We start from the raw sequence: 25,552 nt of genomic DNA, 5'->3' as shown, positions 1-25,552 counted from the left end.
GCTTAACAATTACTAGATGTAAATATGAAAAAGAACCTGCTCACAATCTCTGGATACATGCCTATGAATTCAGATTTTGAATTTCTGTTGATATCGTGCAGTTCCTGGGAATGGAGCCTGCTATTTAGGGTAGCAAAACATGGCCACTTCTGCCTGTGTTTGCTTGTTTTTTTTTTTTAAATGTTTATTTAGTTTTGAGAGAGAGCACGAATGAGGGAGAGGCAGAGAGAGAGAGGAGGACAGAGGATCGGAAGAAGCGGGCTCTGCGCTGACAGCAGACAGCCCAGCAGTCATAAACTGTGAGATCATGACCCGAGCCAAAGTCAGACACTTAACTGACTGAGCCACCCAGGTACCCCTGTCTGTGTTTGCTTCTTAAATTAGGTATATGCTTCCATTCTGAAGTTCTCACTATCTCATATCTTACGACTATGTTTGATTGCATGATATGTAACAATTTCAATAGCTTACAGGTGTGTTTTGAACTTCCAGAATGGCGTCTTAGTGGAATTTGGTTTTGTGAATGGGCCTTTATTTTTGCTGGTCCTTGCAAACTGCCTTTCTCCTTACATTGGCATGAGCAGCCTCAGCGATCGCAAAGTAAGAGGGGGTGTGGGAGGGGAGGAGGACAAAGATGATTTTCTCTGACTTCAAAAATTAGAATTTCACTGCTGTATACACACAGGATAGTTCTTCAAGAAAAATGTGTCTACACATAAATTATGTCGTTGTTCTAGTCTCATTATAGATTCTGTCAAATGGTTAATCACAATGTCAAAGGAGTCAGAAAATTCACTATTCAACACCATGAAATTGCCTCACCTTTAAGGGAATCCTACTGAATCAACTCTAGAGGTGAAAGTGTGGTGCTTCTTGACCGTGTGTTGTTATTTCACAGTTCCAAAAGGAATGTGTGTGTGTGTTTTTTAAATAGAGTGTCCAATGTAAGATACACCATGTTTCTGAACTTTTAACAACACTTTTGTAAATCAAGCTTTAAAATTTTATGTTATCATCATTTTCATTTATCTAAGAGTAAATTTATCAAAGAGTAAATCAACTCTACAAATAATCCAGACTTTTCCTGTTGAGCCAATGGCTGTATATTCCCATATTGGACATCAGATACTTAGAGACATGCCCTTCTGCAGTCACAGTGACACGGTGTTTCTTTGGGACGGTATTAGTTGCCTGAGGCCTGATTACCTAGACCTGGGTTAGAAAGTTACTGAAGCTCAGATTCACTATATAAAATAATACAGACAAAAAAAATTACAACATGCTATTTCTAAAATGTATTAAAAGTTTGTATTTTCGCATAAACAAAATACCTTTTCGACCCAACATTTCAAACTCTTCTGTATCCCTTCTGTTTCTTTATCAGCAAAAAACTCAGTCTCAGTTATGGATTTCAGGCCTGTGTCCTTCGGCATACTGGATTGGACAGGCTCTTGTGGACATTCCATTATACTGCTCGATTCTTCTTTCGGTGTATTTAATTAACTGCCTCACGGTTTTGGAAGTCAGATTCCCACTGGTGCTCATGTTTGCTCTTGTAAGTGATCATTTTTTTCACCAGGCCAAAATATAATAGAAACAAACATTCACTTCTATTAGCGTTGTATCGTTAACGAAAGGCGTGTGTGAGAAAATGGCCTTACACAGCCTTATGATCTCATTATCTCCCTGTTCCCCGTCCCATACGTGACCTGCCATCTCTAATCTTGCCACTAAATATATTGTTTGTAGGTGGTTTGCATAGTTGGTTGTGCAGCTTCTCTTATATTCTTCACATATGTGATTTCATTCATCTTTTGCAAGAGAAGAAAAAATAATGGCCTTTGGTGTCTCGGGTTTCTTATTGTAAGTATCTATGCATACATATGCACATTTATATTAAATTTTTTTAAAGCTTATTTTTAAGAATTCAAAGTTAAGTATAAATACTTAAAAATTTTAAAATGTTTATTTACTTTTGACTGAGAGAGAGAGAGAGAGAGAGAGAGAGAGAGAATGACTGGGGGAGGGGCAGACAGAGAGGGAGACACAGAATGTGAAGCAGGCTCCAGGCTCTGAGCTGTCAGCACAGAGCCCAATGCGGGGCTCGAACTCACAAACCATGAGATCATGACCTGAGCCAAAGTCAGGTGCCCAACCAACTGAGCCATGCAGGTACCCCTAAATACGTTACTTAGAAGAGAATGGAATCACTTCTTTTGTACCTCCATTACTGTTGGACTGTGTTCATGGTTTCAGTATTTCTTGTTCATTTTCTCTCTCCTATTTCCATCTGTTCTTTGAGGTTTCTCTTTTATATCTCTGTTTCTTTGGAGAGAACCAAAATATCTGTAGAAACCCTGGCAGGGCTCACCTGAAAGACTAGATCACTTGGGACAGTCCCCTCATTTTACAGAGTGGGAAGAACTTAAAAGAATCACACCTGAACCCAAGCCTCTCGACTCAGTGTAGTTTTTCTCCTGAATAATTCTACTTATTAAAAAAAAAAAGTGTGATAGGTGACCATATTGACTAGTAATGTAATCAAACAAATAAACATGGAAAAGTTTGATTAATAAATAAAAACATTTATTACATTAGGCACTCTGCTGTATTCTCTTCCCTATGCCTTGTTGACATCTTGAGCAGATATCATAGCTTTCTGACCATTTCAGATAGTAAAATAGCTCATTAAGATTCACTTAAAAGGCCAGCCAAGTCCAAATCATAGCTTTAATCTCAAAAGCTCCATCCCCAACCCCACTTCAGGCATGCCTTTAGTTTGGGGACCAGTGGTAAGAAAGGGAGCAGGGTCTACCCTTTTAATTTTTCTATTTGCTTCTGGGTTTCCCCTTCTCCTGTATGTGGGGACAGGGCAGAGGGTTTAGGGTAAAGAGAGCCAAGATCTTACTTCTTTGGGGCTGGTACAGTCACAGTGGCTGGTCTTTGTGGGTAATATCCAAAGGTTTGGATTTAGTGTGGACAGGAATGTCACAAATACAGCTAGTTGGAGAATTCAGTATGCCGGCAGAGATCGTAAAGGCTATTAAATTGCTTCTTAGTCTCTAAGTATCCTCCTTGCAGTACCCAATCGTATCATTCGTTGGGTCGATTTTATAAGTGCTTGTGCTACAATAGTCAAATGCCGTAACGAGGTAACGCCTCCTTAACTATTGGAATTAGTCCTTGATCTGTTTAGTTTTTCTCCCCTTATTCATCCCAATATAAAGGTAGGGTTGTCTGTTTCATCCTCTCATTTAATCAGTTTTTGCTTTATATATTTTGAGACTACAGGTGACCCTTGAACAACATGGGAGTTAGGGGAACCAGGCCTCTACATGGTCGCAATTATGCGTGTTAACTTTTGACTCCCCCCCAGATGTATACTGTTGACTGGAAGGCTTACCGATAACATAAGCAGTCGATTAACACATATTATTATGGTATCTGTATTACATACTGTATTCTCACAACAAAGCAACCTAGAGAAAAAAATATTATTAAGAAAATCATAAGGAAGAGAAAATACATTTCCAGGACTGCATTTATTGAACAAAAAGTGCATGTATACATGGGCCTGCACAGGTCAAACCCATGTTGTTCAAACCCATATTTTATTTGATCATTCAAGTCTGGAATCATTAGGTAGTGGCCCTATTTATTCTCATAATGGCTTTTGGTCATAAAGTCGATATGTCAGATATTAATATAGGTGTACCAGATTTCTTTTATTTAGCTTTTGCCTGGTAAATCGTTTTGCCACGGGTTTACTTTCAACCTTTGGGTGTCATGCTTTCGTGTCTGTTTGTTGCCAACTGAATATAGTTGGATTTTATTTGTTGTCATTTTTAAATTCAATCTGACAATCTATGCGTTTAATTTAATGAATTTCTTGTGATTGTTTATACACTTCAATTTGGTGATACCATTTTTTACCTCATGGCTTTGTATTTGTGATGTGCATTGTGTGGTGGCTTATAGATGGTCATCATCTCTCAGAGACTTCCTGTGATCTTGTGTGTGTGTGTGTGTGTGTGTGTGTGTGTGTGTGTCTAAATTTCCTCTTATTAGGACAATAGTTACATTGGATTAGGGCCCACCTCCATGACGTCTTTAATCTTAATGACCTCTTTAAGGATCCCATCTCCAAATACAATCATGTTCTACTGGGCTTAGAACTTCAATATGTGAATTTGAGGGGACAAAACTCAGCCCATAATATCCTTGATTTTCTTTTCCCCATGCCAAACTTAATGGAGCCTAAAGTTAATCAATATCCTAATTACTTCCAACACTGTATTTTGGAGACTTTATGATCAATAATTGCTCACCCTACTTACATGATATTCTCTAGTGTTTGGTTCTCTCATTTTTAATCTCATAAATAAACATTATTATTTTAAGAAGTTAAAAAATATTTGTAGACACTTTTTGTTGACCATTTGTCCACCATTCACACATGTAATTTTGTCTTTTTATTCTCATTAGAGCCATTTTTCACTCTCATTCTTAAAAGTTAATTTTACTGCATATAAATTTCTTGGCTGACAATTATTTTCTCTTATCACCTAAATTCACTAACCTCTTGCTGACCTTTTTGCTATTGAGATGTATTACTGTCTGCCATTCCTTTGTAGAGGATTCGTCTTCGACTACTTTTAAGGTCTTTGACTTTCGCACCTTTAATTTCATTACATTGTTTCTAGGTGTGGATTTCTTTGTATTTAACATTTTTTTCAAATGAATTTTGCCATCTGAATCTGTGAATTCATTTGTCAGTTTCAGGAATTTCTCTGCCAGCACCTCTTTAAATATTACCTCTCTTATGAAAGTGCGAATAAAATATTTATTTTTTGCTCCCTGGACTCTACTGAGATAGTATTAGTGTTATTCTCAGTCTGTTCTCCACATCTCTTAGCATTTTGCTCAAACTTTCTATGTCCTTGTCCTTGCTGCATTCTGGGAAATGCTTCAGACTCTCCTTCCAATTCACTTATTTTTTGATTCAGCTATTTCTGAGTCACGCTTAATCTTTGATCAACTTATTAAAATTTCAACTTTGTTTTCTAAAACGATTTGGCTCTATTTCAGATATGTCCAGCGGTTTCTCATGATCTCTTGTTACTTGCTTTTGTGCTCTTTATTCCACACTTGATTTACTTATACATTTAATTAAAATAATATTTGTACTTGTTCTTTGACAATGATAACAGTCTTCAAATAGTTATAATCTGTTGTTGGTTGTCCCCCCCCCAAACTCCATCCCCCCCCCCAGCCACTTGTGGCTGGCTGCTTTGTATATTTGAATGTTTGTTTGTTTGTTTGTTTATTTATTTATTTATTTATTTATTTTAGCTGGGTGCACATATTTAGTTGACCTTTAAGTATGGAACTCTCAAGATCTTATACTGGGGATATTTTCATCCTAGAAGAATTTTCAATTACTTTTGCAAGAAGTACAGTGTAGAGCCCATGTAGGGCATTCACCATCTTAGAGCGTCATGCCTTAATATGGGGGTTGCAAGGAATACCCCTAAAGAGGGTTATTTATTCTATACTTATTCTATCGAGGGTATTTGGAGGGAAGGACCTCTCAATCCCTGAACTGGAATGCACATTTGTTCCCTGGTAGCTCAGATGTAGTGTTTACTTAATAGTCCAAGTTAGGTTTCAGACTTTGTGTTTCCTGTCAAAGAATTCTCTCGCTTTTTTCCCCGAGACTAGCAGTGTATTTAAAGGACATGTGTTTTAGATGGCACGGGTAAGGTCTTTCAGGATACCTATTCTTCTATATTTCTACAGGTAGAAGTCCACAGCTAACTTTTAAAACTTCAGTTTTTGGGGCACCTGGGTGGCTCAGTCGGTTAAGCGGCCGACTTAGGCTCAGGTCATGATCTTGCGGTCTGTGAGTTCAAGCCCCGCGTCTGGCTCTGTGCTGACAGCTCAGAGCCTGGAGCCTGTTTCCGATTCTGTGTCTCCCTGTCGCTGACCCTCCCCTGTTCATGCTCTGTCTCTGTCTCAAAAATAAATAAAAACGTTAAAAAAAAATTTAAAAAAAAACTTCAGTTTTTTACAGCAGTGAATATAGAATCCAGTTTATAGCAGATGGAAGAATAAATATAGAATGGGGAAGTAGAAATAGGAAGTGTTTTACAACTCCTTTAAATGTAATGTTGTTGGTATTGTTTGCCAGAGGAAAGATCCAATGAAAGGATTCTTTTTATTTTTCTGATGTTTGGGACAAGATAGATGAGGTAATTAGTGCATTAAGGGAATAAGAGAAGAGAGGTAGGGTTGTCAAAGATAAGTTATTTAATTGCATTTTTAGAATTAGAAGGTTTAACTTCAGTTTTTTATAACTGAAGATATATTGCTGCATACTTTGTTACAGCAGAACCTTTATTACTTATAAATGGCATGAACAGTAAATCTTCAAGGAGATTCTGATACAAGGTTATAAAATAAACTAGTGAACCTGTTTCTGTTGATATTGCTTTTTCCTCCAGAAAATGTGTCTGGTGCTTGTGGAGGAAACATTATTTATATGCGTTTTTGTTCTATCATGTGTTTCATATGTATCATGGCAGCCGACGTCATGTCCACTGACTTGATGTAAGGCCGGTTATCTTCCTATAAAAGTATAGCGGTTAAGAGTTTGGGCTCTAGAGCCAGACAGCCCCCGGTTTGAATCCTTGACCTAGCACTGAATAGCTGTAAGACGCTGGGCAAGTCAATTCATTTATCTGACTCTCGGAAAATATATATAATAACCATAATACTTTAAAGGGTTAGGACTGACTGTTTCAAAGCACATTGACCATCACAGTGCTAGTCAACTGCTCATCAAAGTCCTTGGTAAACAGTAAATGCTCAGTAACAGCTTCTAGCCTCTTCTTGTCTTTCACCCTCTTTTATTCCTACAACTGTAGTAACTAAAATACCACTCCACAAAGTGATCTGCATAAATTGAACCCTTAATGTGTATCTTTTTTGGGACTCCTGGGTGGCCCAGGTGGTTGAGCATCTGACTTTGGCTCAGGTCACATCTTGCTCACATATCTTATGCTGACAGCTCGGAGCCTGGAACCTGTTTCGGATTCTGTGTCTCCCTCTCTCTCTGCCCTTCCCCTGCTTGGGTTCCGTCTCTCTCTCTCAAAAATAAATAAACATTTAAAAAAATTTTAAATATGTATCCTTTTTGATTATTTGATGAATAAAAACATAAAGATAGAAATCCTCCTGCCTTTCCAATATTCATTCATTCATTCATTCATTCATTCATTGATATTTATTGCATTTCTCTGTTACAAAGTGCCAGACACTTTGCTCGAGCAAAACAATCTTTGCAATCAGAGGACTTATATGGAATATGTAAAAGAAAGTGATTCTTATTCAAACCAAACCAAATCCTTCTTCAGAATGCCCCATGGGTCTGTGGCGAAAGGAGAACTGGATCCAGGGAGTCCACTTAGGAAACCACCGAAGTAGTCTGACTTGGGAATATGGGCTGCCATGTATGGTGCTGTCCATATTATTTTTCTCTGAGGATTTTGTTTTGAGTATACTTGACACAAAACGTTACATTGGTTTCAGGTGAACAACATAGTGAGTCCACAAGTTAACGCGTTATGCTATGCTCTCAAGGGTAGCTACCCTCTGTCACCATACATCGCTATTACCTTACCATTGACTATATTTCTTCTGCTGTGCCTTTTATCCCCTTGACTTATTCATTCCTCCCAGGATGTTTTCAACCTTTCACTATTCCTACCTTAGTGTCAAAATGGATAATTCTCATATCTTTCCTATTGCTTACATACGGCAATAAATACCTCAACGTTTATTTTGTCCTTTTCTCTTTTAAGAGTCCAAGTCATATCATTAGTTAATTCTAAATTATACGCTGGTGCTAAAAGCATATGAGGATTTTTGGTGATGAACAGGGTAAATAATGTAATATCCCTTTCTTTTATTGTTACTCTCTATCCATATCAGATAGTGCAAAATCTTCTAGATATTTAAAAGATATTTATCTTTTAGATATTATAAACTTGTGTTTCAGTTGTAATGATAGTTTCTTGCTTCCTAAAGAGGAAAACCTAGCAATATTGCTATATATAAAGTGAAAATGAGAATATCTCCTAGGAAAACAGATTATTCATTTAAAAAGCTTAAAATATTATGTACGACTGAGAAAATTAAAATACCTATGGATATTTTTCTTCTAGATTTCCATATTTTTACTCATCATCCAATCATCAGCCAAACCTGAAGACCCCAGTTTAATTCTATGCATGATTTCAATACCTTTCTACACTTTAATTAGATTTTTCATACTTTTTATGGAGGTAAGCAATATTACCTACTGTGTGACTGGCCTTAACCATGTAGCCCATTAATGAAATCTTTGCCCAGTGTTGAAACAAGTATAAAATTTAGGAGTTACTCGATGCTGGTAAGTTCTGAAACTAAGATTGCAAAACTGAATAAAGTTGATGACTGTGCTTGAGTCCCTTTTCCTAAATATCAGATCACATGGGAGATGTGACATATTGCACTCTTTGATTGCATGCCACTTAGTGTCAATAAATTGCTTTGGAGATGTGATTGGTAAGGGAAGGAAATCATGTTGCTACAAAGCACTTCTGGGGGAAACCAAGCACTGCTGAGAATTTGGGGGCAACTGTTGATAAATGTCATCTACATCACAGTTCTGGACTTTATCACTCCCACTATAAAGAAATTTGCAAGTGCACTCCTTTTGTTTTTAATGTTTGTTTATTTATTCTGAGAGAGAGAGGGAGAGCACATGCACACATGAATGGGGGAGGGGCAGAGAGAGAGGGGGAGAGAGAGAATCCCAAGCAGGCTCCCAACATGGGGCTCAATCCCACAAACCATAAGGTCATGACCTGAGCTGAAATCAAGAGTCAAACACTTAACCAACTGAAACACCCAGGCGCCCTGTGCAAGCACACTTCTTAATGAGCACCATGTGATGTATGAAACTATTGAATCACTGTATTGTACTCCTGAAACTAATATAACACTGTCTGTTAACTAACTCAAATTAAAATAAAAACTTAGGGGCACCTGGGTGGCTCAGTTGGTTAAGTGCCCAGCCCTTGATTTCAGCTCAGGTCATGATCTCACACTTCATGAGATGGACCCCACATTAGGCTCTGTGCTGGCAGCGTGGATCCTGCTTGGGATTCTCTCTCCCTCTCTCTCTACCCCTCCACCATGGTACACATGTATGCGCTCTCTCTCTCTCTCTCTCTCTAAATAAATAAATATAAATAAACATTTAATAAAATAGAATAAAATAAAAAATAAAAAATTTAAAAATCATTAATGCTAAATACTATTTTTTAAAATTTTTTTTTAACATTTAGTTATGTTTTTGAGACAGAGAGAGACAGAGCATGAACGGGGGAGGGTCAGAGAGAGAGGGAGACACAGAAGCTGAAACAGGCTCCAGGCTCTGAGCTGTGGGCACAGAGCCCGATGTGAGGCTCGAACTCACAGACCATGAGTTCATGACCTGAGCCGGAGTGGGATGTGCAACCGACTGAGCCACCCAGGCGCCCCATTAAATAGTATTTTTAATAGGAGGCAGCTAAAAAATATTCATCTGAAGAACGAATCAGAATTGCAAAACTATAGTCAAGGGTATTTTATTATAAAATATCTATTATAAAAAGATTGAAATAATGTTTGCTCTTAGAAGGTAATATATGTATTCTGCCAAGCCCAGGATCTCACATAGTGTGGACACTCACTAAATGGTAGTAATTTTTAAAATATCCCTTTTAGCATTTATTGGCAGAAAAAATATTAGATTCTTCTGAGAACATTCACTTTTAGTAAAAAGAATAATGAGAATTATATACTCCCTCTCGTTTACCTATCTTATGGAACTGAGGGAAATGCAAAACTAAATGTGGTGCTTAACTTCAATAATTATCTTATTCTAAGACTTAACACATCTATTTCTAGGTATTTTACAATTGTGAAAAAAATACCTATTTCTAGGTATTTTACAATTGTGAAAAGTCGTATTGTAAGACTTAACACGTCTATTTCTAGCTATTTTGCAAAACAGCTCCCGCTATTTGGGGTTTAACATTCTGATCAGTGTCGGCTGGCTTTTAGAAGGAGGTGAGGATAATGATGACAGAACTGTAACCAGGAAGAACACTGCAAGGCCTCTCAGTACTGAGAATGTTCATAGATGTTAGCATACATCGAACAAAATATGTAATATTTATGTGTCAAAAATAAAATCAGTCTAGATGAAAAAATAGAAGACGAAATCTGCCAATCCCTACCACATACAATTGGAAGGCAGAAAGTGTTGGAGATTACAACCAAGGAAGGATGTCAGCTCATCAACAGACTTTAGTAACAGAGAACAAATTCAAGTTCAACGTTTGCATATTTAGTGCACAAATTTTATATGCATCAAGCAGAGGAAACTTCATTTAACTCTTGTGTTTCTTCAACAGGTATTTTATGTGTATGTGAGAAACTCGGAAAGTGTGAATGATGAAATAAAGGAAGGCAATCAGAGCATTCTCTTAACAATCTTAATAGTAAGAAAAATTTTCTACCTGAATGTGTATTGCCTAGGATTCGTAACAGTGTAATACACCTAGTCTTATTTAAATAACGGCAAATTTAAGTATCCTAAAAATACTCGCTCTTACTATATTCTATTATATTCTACATTCAAATATAATGACAGTAAAACATAAGGATATTTTTCTATATGGAATCAATGACAGTATAATATACACCAGAAGTACTAAAGGCTTGGTTGCTGTTCAGAAATACTAAAGGCTTGGTTGCTGTTATTTTTTTTTAATTTTTTAAGTGTTTATTTATTTTTGAGAGAGAGAGAAAGAGAGCACAAATGGGGGAGGGGCAGAAAGGGAGGGATGCAAAGAATTCGAAGCAGGCTCCAGGCTCTGAGCTGTCAGCACAAAGCCCAACCCGAGGCTCAGACTCACGAACCGTGAGATCATGACCTGAGCCGAAGCTGGACTGTTAACCAACTGAGCCACCCAGGCACCCCAGCTTGGTTGCTATTCTTATACATTATTGACATGATATGTATCCAAAGACAATTTGGATTGCCTGTGGTGATTTATAAAGAATGCTATGTGGCCAAAAATCATTTAAGTATGGATGAAAAAATAAACTAATTTGAATAATGAAAAAGAAAGGTGAAAAATTAAGTGGAATTTTATACTGGGAAAAGATACTGAGATAGAATATAAGTGTTATTTCTGTGCATATGGTAACTGAGGCAGAAAAGGGAAACAAAATGGATTACAGACCTCTTTTTTCTCTTTAATGGCAGAAGAATAGTTTCTTGAGGGAGAAAGTTTCCCAAGTTTTTATAAATTTATAAAATTATATCCATTTCCACATGAGTCTTTGTATATTGAATGTGTATCTTTCCTATTTTCTAAATATATGCAAAGATGTTACATATTCAATTATTTTTTAATTGACCACTAACAAATCCTAAAGTTTTACAGTTGTTTGGTTAAGACATATATTCATTAAAATGTGCAGCTCTGGGTGACACAACACAGAAACCCTGGGACCTAATGCTGTTACTGGCAGGCATCCTTCCATTGTTTATGATTTTACTTGGAAACATCTTAGTACTTAACGATGAAGCATTCTATTAACTGTGTAAAGTATTACTCGATCCCTAGTTTACTAGAGGTTTTAGTCTTTGTTTGCTTATGTATTTATCAAGAATGAATCTTGAATCTTATCAAAGGTTGTGTGTATCAAGAATAATCAAATAGTTTTACTAAATCTATTAAGATAATTAATGGATTTTATTTCATATTTCATATTTAAGAAATCTGTCCCTCTCTGAGGTTACTTAAAATTCTTTGATGTTGTCCTCTAAAAGACTTATATTTTCTTACCCATTTATGTCTTCAGTCACTCGCACTTGATTTTATTTCTGTGTTGTGAGGGAAAGGTCCTATTTCATTTCTGTCTTTAAAGATACTCGGTTGTCCAGAACTATTTATTGAAAAGCCTGTGCCATTCCATTGATATTCAGGGACGCCTCTGTTCATATATAAAATGCCCATGTATACAGGGTCTGTTTCTGGGATATCTATTCCAATTTGTATGCTTCTGCCAAATTCTTTGGATAGCTACTAGTTTGGTAGTGCTTTTAACTAAATTCCAGGCTTGGGGGCCTGAGTGGCTCAGTTGGTTGAGCATCTGATTCTTGATTTCGGCTCAGGTCGTGATCCCAGGGTCGTGGGATCGAGCCCTGCATTGAGCCCTGCATCAGGTTCCACACGGAGCAGGGAGCCTGCTTAAGAGTCTCTCTCTCCCTCTGCCCCTCTCCCCGGCTCATGCTCTTGCTCTCTAAAGTAAATAAAAATAAAGATTAATTAATTAGTTAATTAATTCCAGGCTTGAGGTGTTTTGGACCATTCAGATGATGTGAATTTGGGCTACAAATATGTGTAAAAGCTGGCTTCTCATTCTGTTTCACTCCCCGTGGTTGACACTCAAGGCAATTATCTTACAAACCTCCTGGGTGTTCTTCATGTCCTTCCCTAAGAGTAAAACCCTTTGAGACCCGTGCTTTATTAGTGAAAAAACCACCTATTCTACTCCTTGCTTGGAAGAAAACTCTAGAGTTGTGTACTTTCTCCTGTCTTCTTCTCCTGGACGTGCCATGAAATCTGAAGTTTGAAAACTAACTCCAGGAGCAGAGATGCTTTGATGTCAAGCCTACCCCCTACATCCACTGAGATCGGGCTTAAAAAGCCCTTACTATCTTTTTTCTTTTTAATTGATTATTTTTGAGAGAGATGGTGAGCTGGGGAGGGGCAGAGAGAGGGGGAATCCCAAGCAGGCTCTGCAGTGTCGATGCAGAGCCCAAAGTGGGGCTTGAACTCATGAAACCCTGAGATCATGACCTGAGCCAAAACCAAGAGTCTGATGCTTCACAGACTGAGCCACCCAGGGAGCCCAAAAGTTCTTATATCTTTAAAAAACTGTCCCTACTATCTCATCAGCTTTTCTGTGTGTGTGTGTGTGTGTGTGTGTGTGTGTGTGTGTGTGTGTTTTAATTTAATGCAGGACTTTTAGGGTTTTTCCTGCTCCCCTATTGGAAGGTTGGTTTGGATAAACTCCTGTCCGAAGTATTTTGTAAGATTTTTGTCAAATTTGTAAGAAAATGATCAAATCTTCCATAAGGAAAGGCAAATATTGTTCACTGAATCTGAATCCCATGATGATGCTAATTCTAATGTTCCTTCTTTACTTTTTAGCCATACCTTCAGAGTATCATTTTCCTTTTTGTCATAAGGTGTCTAGAAATGAAGTATGGACAAAAAACAATGAGGAAAGACCCAGTCTTCAGGTCAGGAGAACATTTCTTAACATCTGAGTATAATTTAAATATTTAATGTTGGTGACAGTACATTTAACATCAATTTATTATGATAGATGTACTAGTCAGTTCTTAGCAGGGCAAACTGGACATCGTTATTCTGGGGAAAAAATAAACACCAAACCAACCCCAAACCACATTAGATTGAATGCAGGCATGCATAATTTCTAAGTCCTGGGTCTTAACAGATTTTAGGCAAGTTGAGTTTTGTTTGTTCCGTGCCTCTCTCTTAGCAGTGGGGAAGCACCAAAGTTTGTTTTTCTCCTGCCAAGAGCAAGTATCAGTCCCCGAAGAGGAGACGTGAGAATGAGCTGGTGCGTTCAGTATGTGGGTGGACCGTTTTGGAAAGAGAAGAGAAGCCAGTTCTGGCGATCACTGATGATGTAATGTGAGCACAATGTGGATGAGGCAGACGGGAAACACTGATGAGTGTGCATCTGAGGGAATTTAGAGAGCCCGTTGACAGATGGAATAGAAGGTCTTAAAGACAATAATCAAAGAAAATATTTCAAGGGACTTGGCTACCTACAGAAGGAATCTTGTTGGTAGTAAATCACTTTTTTTTCTCTTAAAGCCAAGGACAGTCATTTAAGTATAGAGGCTTACGTACGTTCTCTTGATAAGGTGGTACAGCTAGAATCGAATGGTACGTTATTTCATTTTCTCTGTAGGATCTCCTCAAGAAGTAGGGAAAATCATCCAAACCCAGAAGAGCCAGAAGAAGAAGATGAGAATGTCCAAGCTGAAAGAGCGAGAACAGCAAATGCACTCACTACTCTGAACCCGGATGAGGTGACAAGTGTCTTGACCCTTCACAAAACTCTGAGCTCGGTAGCTTGTCCTGGAGAGCTGAACTCCTGGTTTTTCTTTTCGCAGCTTGGTTTTGTTTCTGTGACATTGCATGTGTATGTCATATTTAAATTGCATCTTTTGCAGTATGCATCTTATCATGACTCCTCTAGTTTTCTCTTCTTCGGTTTTTTGTGGGTCTTCACCGGCCACGTCTTCATGCGTCACTGCAATTCAACACATTCTCCGATATTTTTATCAACCTTAACAAAAGTTCACGTCTTCTGCAAGACTTGCAGTTTCATTTTGCCTCATCTCGAATTGTGACATTAGTAACGGTAATCAGCAGGTGAATTTACACCTAGTTCATTTCAATAAGAAATGAACCAGAGGGGCGCCTGGGTGGCTCAGTCGGTTAAGCGACCGACTTCAGCTCAGGTCCTGATCTCACAGCTAGTGAGTTCAAACCCCGCATAGGGCTCTGTGCTGACAGCTCAGAGCCTGGAGCCTGCTTCGGTTTCTGTGCCTCCCTCTCTCTCTGCCCCTCCCCTGCTCACGCTCTGTCTTTCTCTGTCTCAAAAATAAATAAACAAAAAAAATTTTTTTAAAGAAATCAACTAGAAGTTAGTGCCAATGGCATAACGCAAACATGAATTTGATTAGGAATTGGTTTTCTCCGTGGTTGATAAAGTAATCTTCATTCATGAACATACATTTAGGCATTTCATTTGAAAGAAAGAGGCTGAATTATCACTGTCACAAAATCTGGTTAGATTCATAGCCTAGGACATGAAAGATAAAACATGAATGCACAAAATATCTGAAATTTAATGGGAAAATCATGCTTTGTCATGTTTTCCAGAAACCACTCGTAGTGGCAAGCTGTTTACACAAGGAGTATAAAGAGAAAAAGGAACATTGCTTTTCAACAAGAAAGAGGAAAATAGCTATTAGAAACATCTCATTCTGCGTTAACAAAGGTTTGGATAACGTTCCCTTTATTAGAATGTTCCTTATTATTTAGATTTGGGGCTATGAAAAAGGGGAAAATTTCCATTCTTTGAGACTGTTCACCTATCTTGGTTAACAGATAATTATAAAGATACTTGACATGTTGGCAGAGAAACAATTTCTGTTTCAAAATCATGTCCCAGTTCAAATGGTGAGAAACCCCATCTTGGATCAGGAAGACCAAACCATTCTACTATAAATCCAAAGTCTTTCCATTCACACTGCAATATAGAAAATTACAAAGGGGTTGTTGGAAGATGTTCTTTTGTTTCGAAATATTACTAAGCTAAGTGAATTTAGGCTGGTCAAACTTTGAAGTACAAATCATATCGTCAATGACGACTCTGTCTTCCAGGTGAAGTGTTGGGGTTGCTGGGACACAATGGAGCCGGTAAAAGCACTTCTATTAAAATGGTAACAGGAGACACAAAGCCAACTGCAGGAACGGTACGCGACAAGCTCATTGCCAGGGGAAATTTCATTTGCAGTGTCAATATCGTCCTCATATTGTTCTTTCAGCAGATCAAATGATTTTTTAGAAAATGAATAAATAGATGATTTATTATAATTATATATAATTATATAATTATAATTAATTATTAATTAATATATGAATATACAATGATATATTTTATATTATATTAATATAATATATAGTATATTAATTAATATATTATATATAATATATTAATATTTATAATATTTAATATAATATATATTCCATTATATATAATATATAATGCTATAATATATAATATATAATGGAATGTATATTTAATATAATATATATGTAATATAATATATTCCTTTATTTATAATATATAATGCTATAATATATATAATATATAATGGAATATATATTTAATATAATATATGTATTATAATATATATTATAGAATATATAATTTATTATATATAATACACAATGTAATATATAATATAATATATAATATGCATAATGTAATATGTAGTGTAATATATAATTTATTATATATAATATACAATGTAATATATAATATATAATGTATATATAATATATCTAGTATAATATGACATATATTCCATTATATATAATATATAATGCTATAATATATCTCATATAATGCATTATATATTTAATATAATATATGTGATATAATATTATATATATTCCATTATATATATTATAGCATTATATATATTATATATAATGGAATATATATAATAGAATATGTATATAATATAATATAAGATAAGATAATATATATTCCATTATATATATTCCATTATATATATAATACATATAATGATACAATATATATATAATTATATATATTGTATATATGTATATATATAATTATATATATATAATTATATATATTGTATGTATGTATATATATAATTATATATATATATATAATTTATCTGTCCTTTCTTCTTTACCCATTCATCTATCAATGTATATATATAATATATATTATATTTATTATTATATATTAATTATATATTAATTATTATATTATATTATATATATTATATAATATTATATATATTATATATTAATAATTAATATATATTAATATATAATTATATAATTATATATTATAATTATATATATTATATTATATATATAATTATATATAATTATATATATTGTATATATGTATATATATAATTTTATATATATATATATATATATATATATATATATATATAATTTATCTGTCCTTTCTTCTTTACCCATTCATCTATCAATGGATACTTGGATTGCTTCCACATCTTGGCTATTGTCCATAATGCTGCAATAAACATGGAGGGAGGTGTATATCTTTTTGAATTAGTATTATTGTTTTCTTTGGTTAAATACCCAGTAGTGGAATTACTGGATCATATGATAATTCTGTTTTTCATTTTTCGAGGAGCCACTTTTATCTCCTTCAGTAGAGGGAGGATTGGAGCCAAAGCTGGATGCGGATCTGACTTTTCTTGTTCGATGCAGGTGGTTTTAGAAGGCTACAGAACATCTCCAAGGCAACCGGAAGATGACACCGTCAAGTTCTTGGGGTACTGTCCTCAGGAGAACTCACTGTGGCCCGGTCTTACGGGGAAAGACCACCTGGAGCTGTACGCAGCAGTGAAAGGAATGAGCAAACAGGAGGCTGCTCTGAGTAGTTCTCGGTACAGAAGGAAGCTTTGTGGAGGGAAGACGGGAGGAACATGTCATTTCCTGATTAAATATGGAAAGGAGATCATAAACAAGATCTTTTAATTTTCACGGAAATTCAAATGACTGAAAATTTGAATAAGAACCAAATCATAAGTTTATGCATTTGTGATGATGTTAATGGTCCTTCAGCCTACTGTTTTCAGGTGGACGGTGCTAAGGTTTTCTATATCGTTGGTGTAGGTAGGAACATGTGCCTTGTGTATAAATCAGTGTCGGGTTTTTTTTGTCAGATTGGTGGAAGCTTTCAAGCTCCAGGAACAACTTAAAGTGCCCGTGAAGGACTTAGCCCAAGAAGTAAAGAGGAAGGTAGGTGGGGGGCTGAGTGTTACTCTACACACCCCACGGGTCGGTGCCAGACACGCTGTTCCTCTCCTTCTCGTTCCAGCTGTGCTTTGCACTGAGCATCCTGGGAGACCCATCGGTGGTGCTTCTGGATGAGCCATCCACAGGGGTGGACCCCGAGGGGCAACAGCAAATGTGGTGAGGGACATCAGATTACGTAGTATGAGTCTGGAGCTAATATTCTTTCTACATTTGCTCTATTTATCTTTGATGCTCACATCGTCTATTATTTAATTCAGTGAAACTTAATGTAGTATTCAAAATTCCCCAGGGAAGGAAAACTAGACACGTTAAGAATCGAATAGAATCTTGAATGTCTTCGCTTGGATTTTCTTTTTCTTACTCTTCTTCCTCTGCCTCTTTTTTCTTTTATTTTTCAGTTGTTGAAAATCCTACAATGTGATGTTTCTCTGTACTCCAGCTTTTTTTAAACAAACATTGTTTTACTCACTATTTCCCAACTTTTCATGCTATGAAGCCAATGAATGTTGTAATATAATTACATAATGCAGTACAATTTTTATTCTTTCTCTCTAGAGCAAAGATTTTTTTTTCTTGTGGCTGAATACGGAATTTTCTATTTAGTCTTCCTATTTCTTTCTGTTCATCTATTTTCCCAAATTAGTTTTTCTTCTTTTAAAATTTATTTATTTACTTACTTACCTTATTTATTTATTTATTTATTTATTTATTTATTTAAATTTAAATCCAAGTTAGTTAATATACTGTGTAGTAATCTTGGCTGCAGGAGTAGAACCCAGTGATTCGTGTCTTACATATCCAAGTTACTTTCTAAATGTGAACAATCCCATCCTTTATCTGTAGGCAGGCAATTCAGACCATTGTTAAAAACACAGAGAAGGGTGTTCTCCTGACCACCCACTCCATGGCAGAGGCTGAGGCTGTGTGTGACCGCGTGGCCATCATGGTGTCCGGAAAACTGAGGTGGGTGCCCATCCTTGACCACACTCGGCCCCCAAGTTCCTCAGGGAGAATTGCAGTTCACTGTGACAGCGTGTATTCTTCAGCTCCTTGATCTATGATCGAATATCTTTTGATCCATGATCGAATATCTACCTCTGCATTTGCAGTTGAGGAAGAAATTAAAAGATAAGTGTTTTGTTTGTTTTTTTCCTTCAACTCTTTTTTTGTCTTCCCTGGATTAGGTGTATTGGTTCCATTGAAAATCTGAAAAGCAAGTTTGGTAAAGATTATATTCTAGAAGTAAAAATAAAGGACCCCACTCAGGTGGAACCTGTCCACACGGAGATTCTGAAGCTTTTTCCGCAGGCTGCTCGGCAGGAAAGGTAAAGGACGTTTTTGGCTCGGGTGGCAAGTGTATAGGTTTTCCACTACACATAATTTAGTCTAGGATGAGTCTGGAGAGGAAGAGAAAGGCAGAGCTGGCTTGTTTGTTACAAAACAAGTTGTTTGGAGGTCACTTGGATATATAGAAAAAAGAGCAATTGAAAAGCTATTTTCAGTGGATGTTTCATATCTCAGAAAAGGTGGATGGGGTGTGTGTGTGCGTGTGCGTGTGTGTGTGTGTGTGCATATGCATGGATGTGTAAATTATGCAATGGTTTGAAAAATAGGAACAGAGAATGAACTAAACCATGAATTTAATGTTTTTTAATAGACAATAAAAATTATGTGTCAACCTATGTAGCATTTTACTGAATATAAAATTGTGTCTAGAGCTCCAATAACACACACATACATATTCTTGAGAAAGATTGAGCCAATCCTAAATTAATTGATTATAGGACATTTAATCCTCCCTATGGTTCTTTGAAATTTGTGTGTGGTCAGCTATGAGTTACAAGCAAGGATAACCAAACCCACGTGAATAGCAGAATGAAGCGGAGTTGAATTGAAAGATGTACAGGGTTGGGGTGCCTGGGTGGCTCAGTCAATTGAGCATCTGACTCTTGATTTCAGCTCAGGTCATGATCCCATGGTTCATAGGATAGAGCCCTGCAGTGGGCTCTGTACTGACAGCCAGAGGTCTGCTTAGGATTCTATCTCTCCCTCTCTCTCTGCCCCTCTCCTTCTGGCACTCTCTCCTTATCTCTCAAGATAAATAAATAAGCATTAAAAAAAGAAAGATTTACAGGGTTTTTTAAATATATTTATTCTGTTAATTTCTCAAAAATAGTACTTACTGAATACCTACTATATGCTGGAGACCATGTATCGAGTAGTCAATAAATAGAGAAGATTCTTATGGTGCTTACCATCTTTGGGGGACGAGGATATTAAGCAAATGAAGATACAAAGAAATAAGGAAATGACATTAAGGTAGGACTTTAAAACTGAGCAGAGTTTGGCTGCTGAAGAATGGGGAGAAGAGAACACAGAATGTGTAAAGAACTTAAGTCAAGAATGAACTTTATACCTGCAGAGTGGGGGAAAAAGCTCATGTCGTTGATGTGTAAAGGGTGGCATCTCCAAGTGGAGATGCCAAAATACTGAGATGTAGCCCTGTGGCTCAGAAGAAAAGTGAAAGGTCATTGAGAGATTTGGTCTGGCAATCATCAATGATGGGCATTTTTACTATATAGAAGACCATTAAGTTAGGAGAATGGGTGAAGTCAACAGGGGACATAGAAAAGGGAGAAGGTCTAGGATGAAACACCAGGAACTCTCTGTGTTGAGATTGGATTGAGGAAGAAAAGCTGGTGGGGAAACTACCACCATCACCACAACAGCTATTATGACAAATTATTAAAGTGTGTCTAAAACAGCACTATCTTACCAAATTTCTGCAATGATGGAAATGCCCATATCTGTGCTGTCCAAAATGGTAGCCAATACCCATATGTGGCTATGGAGCACTTCACACATGGCTAGTGTGACCATGGGATTGAATTTTACACTTTATTTATTTTAATTAATTTAAATTTAAAAAATCCTTGATGTTTATTTATTTTTGAGAGAGAGAGAGACAGAGTGTGAGCAGGGGAGGGGCAGAGAGAGAGAGGGAGACAGAGAATCTGAAGCAGGCTCCAGGCTCTGAACCGTCAGCACAGAGCCCGATGTGGGGCTCATGAACTGTGAGATCACAACCTGATCCGAAATCAGAGCTTCAACCAACTGAGCCACCCAGGCACCTCAATTTAAATTTAAATACTACATGTGGCTAGTAGCTAAGGTATTAAATAGGTCTAGAAAGTCAGAAAGAAAGTCACAGATATTGGTTGTTTAAGAAGCTGAGAGAGTGTGTGTGTTAGTTTTAAGGAGGATGTCTACAACTGCATTTAATGCTTTTGAGAAGTCTAAAAAATAAGAACTAAAGAATGTTCACTGGATTGTACCACATGGAGGTCATGGACGAACTTATTTGGGAAAGGGGAAGCTGGAGGTCAAGAAAAAAGTTTTTTAATAGGAGATAGTTTGGCGGGTTTCAATATCATAAGAAAGATTGGAAATTAAATGCAGGGGGGAAAGTTTTATGAAAAGGTTCCAGGGAGCATGTTCAGGTATTGGCATTAATACGGTAAGAAAGACGGCACAGGCTGAGTATGAAAGATTCTTTATCAGAGATATTTTTCAGTATTTATCTTGAACATTAAATTTAGAGCAACCAGATTTTGGTTGCGACCAGATTTTTATGACTAAAGATAAGTTATTCGGCTCAGATTCATGCACTATCAAATTAAACTACTTAGACTTTTACTCAAAGAAAACTTTGAAAATTTATTTTGGCCATCAATTTCTCCCCACTGTTATAACACTGTGATAAGTGGGACTCTTTCCTTCCCCCAGATATTCCTCCATGATGGCATATAAACTACCTGTGGAAGCCGTTCGCCCTCTGTCTCAGGCCTTTTTCAAATTAGAGGCAGGTAAGTTTAGACATACTTAGACTTTATCGTGCGTATTTTTACATGGAATATATACTATATGAGTTCAAGTGGAAAGATCGTATAATCAGGCAAAACTTAGACAACCTCCACTGGACTAGTCTTACAAGCCCTGACGGAAATGCAGTGGTGGCTCTAGGATCAGGTTTACTCCCCCTGATTTTTCCTCTGCTAACAAGGTAACTCAGCTGCCGGGAAGCCAGAATGTTCTCTCCTGGTTCCATTGTATAGTATTGGAGGATAATTATCAACATGTCCCAGAGAATACTGAGGGAAACTTCTTGCATCTCCATGTTTAGCATAGTCAGAGGGGTAGGGAGCAAGAATGTGGAGACAATGAGAGGAGGCTCAAATGAAGGTCCGAGAAGGACAGTACACAGGGCTGCGATGTGACAAGTTAGGATCGGTGGGGGGAAGGGGGGGGAGGGGTTGAACTGGTTCTAGAGACACTGACTAGAGGTCACACTGGCTATTGATGAGGCCTTGACGTGTAGAAATATGGGATTCACTCAAATGGTACCTGCATGCAGGGTACTCCTCCATAGATTCTTATAAATATAGAGACCCAACAATACCCACCAGTCGATTTGGAGTCCAATAATACATATGTAGGAATCAAAAGGCAAAATACCAAAATAGGACGCGAGGAGCTCTTCGAAGAAAAAGTCTGTGGCAATTTATGTATTCATGCATTACTCTTCTTTGTTGGGTCATATCGACATTTTTCTTTAAGTTAACCTTCCAAAAAATGTAATGACTTGGCCTGTATCTTCAAGTGTCTCATGGACCTGAGGTTACTGCTTATATTATGTACTTTGAAAACACTTTTGGTGAAAAACATGTAAGCCACTCATGTCAGTCCCTTTGAAATGCAGTGAAACAGACCTTCGACCTGGAAGAATACAGCCTCTCTCAGGCTACCTTGGAACAGGTGAGCTTTCTTTAAACCAGGGAGCATCATCCGGGAGCCTTTGTGTGAAACTCTGTGTGTATCCATCTTGCAGAAACACCCTGACATGTGTGTTTCCTTATTTATTTTCTCCCACTTAGGTATTCTTAGAACTCTCTAAAGAACAGGAGCTGGGAAATCTTGATGATGAAGTTGATACAACAGTTAGATGGAAACTCCTCCCACAAGAAGAGCCTTAAAACCCCGAGTCTCCTAATGTTAGGTTTTAGGTCCTACTACATTATTAGTTTCCAGAATTCTAGAACGATCTGCCATATTACCACAGGTAACAAACAAACAAACAAAAACATTCAGTAGTTTAAACAACCAATAATGATTAAGAACTTAAATGGCTTTCAACATTCTAGAATGGAGGGGAGAAGCAAAGATAGGGAAAGATAGTGAGTGTAACATGATCAGACATTATACTAATCACTAGTAAGACCTATTTTGTGCTCAATATTAATTCAAAAATCATAATGTTAGTCCACTTTTTTATTATTTCCAATAAGGCTGGATGCTGAACACATTTTATGAATAAAACATTGTATTTTTGAACCTGAACTTTAAATAGATCAGCTCTTTTTAAAGCATTATTTACTCAGATACCAACTTAATGTAATATTGACCATAAGATGATCTAATAAGTTGGTGGATAAAATGACACAGTATAACCTTTAGATATAATTAAATTTTCTGATTATAACATAAGGATATGTTCATGTAAGGATATATAGAAATTATATCGACGAAGATAATAGTAACCTATAGTAAAACACCAGCATAAATATTTTAGCTACCTATCATCAATGCTCTTTTCATGAGTACCTTCTCAAAGTTGACATCAGTGGGCATGGTGATTTCCTATGTTTTTCCACTTCACGGTTCATGAACATTTCCCATATCATTGTAATGCCTTTGGGTTATGAAATGGCTGCATTGGATTCCTTTGATGTACTATCATGGTTTTACTTAACTTTTTTTACTATTATCTGACATTTTTGCTTACATGCTAGTTTATCTTTTATAAATAAAGCTGTGACGAACTTCTCTTCAGTCTTCTCTTATTACAGTCTTGGGTAAGCAGTTCCAATATCAACAAATAGCTCTCTGCTCTATGAAATCTGGGTAACTTTGTTCTCTGACCAACAGAAAAGTTCAGTACCTATCCTAAGCTTCTGAAACCCCCACAGGACCTTTTAATGTCGTGCTCATCCCTGACTCTGACTTCCTTCATCTGCTGAATTCCTGTTGTCTGGTCTGTGGTTTGTGTCAGTTCCTTAACCTTCACCTTGGCCTTGACTTAAAGGTAGAACTGGCCCCTTACCTTGATTCCTACAAACAGCCATTCCACGGGTCATTTATAAAAGAGGCACATCCTCCTACCTTGTAGGAGTGCCTAAAATTAAATTAGAATGCATACAAATTTGGCATTTTTTCTGTAATGTTCTAGTTTTCTTAAAACGGAAATTCCATTCAATTCGTTGCATCATTAAAACCAACAAAGAAATATATTTATGATTTCATTAGATGAGTCATTTTCTATCCCTAGATTACCACACCTCTTCAGTTGCTTTAGTTCAATGGTTCTCAACTGGGGGCAGTCACCCCTGTCCCCCCCACCACACACACACACACACACACACACACACACACACACACAGGGGACAATTGGCATTATTTGGAGTTGTTTTTGATTATCTCAACAGGGGGTTGCTACTGGCATCCAGGGGGTAGAGGCTAGGGATGCTGCTAAACATCCTACAATCCACAGGACGGCTTTCCACGAAAAAGAATTATCCAGCTCAAAATGTCACTAGTGCCCATACTGAGACTCTAATTCTGCCTAACCCTGTGAGCTCATCCTCTAGGTCTGATTATTCACCACCCAGCATCTGAGACTGTCTCACGTCCCTATGTCATCTGTGATCCTCCAGGGAATTTTTTTTTTTGTATGAGTCTTTTCTTCCAGGTCCTAATGGCTCATCCAGAGAAAAAGGTGGTACTCTCGGGTTTGCTTCATATCTGGGATGGATTATCACAATTGGTCAAAAAGAGAAGCTTGGTAAAAAAATAACACCTTCCACTTTCTACCCATGTCCTTACTCTGGTCAAACAGTGATTTGCTTTGACCAAAAAGGATACAGCAAGGTTCTGTGATGTCTTCTGATGCACCTGTTTGGCAGTGGGTGCTGCTAGCTATCAGATGAAAGTACTTCCTCTAACAAACCTTCTTTAGCTGCTTTGAATAGGCAGGCATTCTGGACTTTAACTTTGTAAATTTCCTGCTTCTATAGGTGAAAATCATTCAAGTGTAGTATGTTTCATTCCTTAAAGTTTTGCTTTGCAGTCATTGCTCGTAACTTCAACTTCTCTGGCCACATGCTGTGACTACCAGGAAAACATAGTTTTGGAATGGGTAGGACCTCTCAATGCTTTCCAGCCATAGTGTCTTAACTAATCACAAAAGGTCTACATTGTTGGTGATTTCCTATTGCACAAAGCCTCGTTCCTGGTAGTGATTTCTGTATTCCTTGGATTTTCCAGCTTGTAAGAAATGGAATCACGTACCTTAATCCAGGTAATGAGGGGCTTGTTGTAATCCCGGCCTATCCAAGAAGAAAGAGAGTTCCGAAAGAGACAGCTTGAAGGTTACTGTGGATTCAAGACAACCACAGGACTCTTTAGAAGAGTGTATTGTATTAGCTAAGCCAGAAAAATACATATAAGAGTGGAGACTGTGGATTTTACTCTACCCATGATGCTCAGCTTCTTGCTCAGCTCTGCCTTTCCTGAAATATGGGCTTCTTCCCCCAGTTAGTTTTCTCAACTACTTCTGCGTACTTAAAGCTGTGGCTTACCTCTATCTTTAACTTATCCCATGGCCTCCATTGTCCTTCCTACCTCATTGCCTTTCTCTGTGCATCTGTTTAACTTTGTCTGTATTG

General features: G+C 37.0%; 1 protein-coding gene across 5 annotated transcripts in view; it reads left to right on the top strand.

The window, feature by feature from the left end:
• Positions 1 to 23,654, top strand: part of ABCA10 (ATP binding cassette subfamily A member 10) — an 83,311-nt gene extending 59,657 nt beyond the window's left edge. For 3 of the 5 annotated variants that reach the window (XM_053212401.1, XM_053212400.1, XM_053212402.1), the window contains 17 exons: positions 493 to 600; positions 1,385 to 1,555; positions 1,750 to 1,863; positions 8,226 to 8,345; positions 10,506 to 10,592; positions 13,320 to 13,411; positions 14,113 to 14,272; positions 15,093 to 15,210; positions 15,597 to 15,688; positions 17,220 to 17,398; positions 17,678 to 17,753; positions 17,833 to 17,927; positions 18,615 to 18,734; positions 18,956 to 19,096; positions 21,558 to 21,637; positions 22,531 to 22,586; positions 22,706 to 23,654. In XM_053212401.1, the coding sequence (XP_053068376.1) occupies positions 493 to 600; positions 1,385 to 1,555; positions 1,750 to 1,863; positions 8,226 to 8,345; positions 10,506 to 10,592; positions 13,320 to 13,411; positions 14,113 to 14,272; positions 15,093 to 15,210; positions 15,597 to 15,688; positions 17,220 to 17,398; positions 17,678 to 17,753; positions 17,833 to 17,927; positions 18,615 to 18,734; positions 18,956 to 19,096; positions 21,558 to 21,637; positions 22,531 to 22,586; positions 22,706 to 22,804 (1,908 nt within the window). In that variant the 3' untranslated portion in view covers positions 22,805 to 23,654. The remainder of the gene's footprint in view (positions 1 to 492; positions 601 to 1,384; positions 1,556 to 1,749; positions 1,864 to 8,225; positions 8,346 to 10,505; positions 10,593 to 13,319; positions 13,412 to 14,112; positions 14,273 to 15,092; positions 15,211 to 15,596; positions 15,689 to 17,219; positions 17,399 to 17,677; positions 17,754 to 17,832; positions 17,928 to 18,614; positions 18,735 to 18,955; positions 19,097 to 21,557; positions 21,638 to 22,530; positions 22,587 to 22,705) is intronic. The other 2 variants (XM_015072669.3, XM_027047825.2) reach the window with 2 other exon arrangements.
• Positions 23,655 to 25,552: the final 1,898 nt, after the last annotated feature.

Source organism: Acinonyx jubatus, chromosome E1, assembly GCF_027475565.1.
Source record: "Acinonyx jubatus isolate Ajub_Pintada_27869175 chromosome E1, VMU_Ajub_asm_v1.0, whole genome shotgun sequence".
NCBI classification, from domain to species: domain Eukaryota; kingdom Metazoa; phylum Chordata; class Mammalia; order Carnivora; family Felidae; genus Acinonyx; species Acinonyx jubatus.
This window is presented reverse-complemented; position numbering and strand designations above follow the sequence as displayed.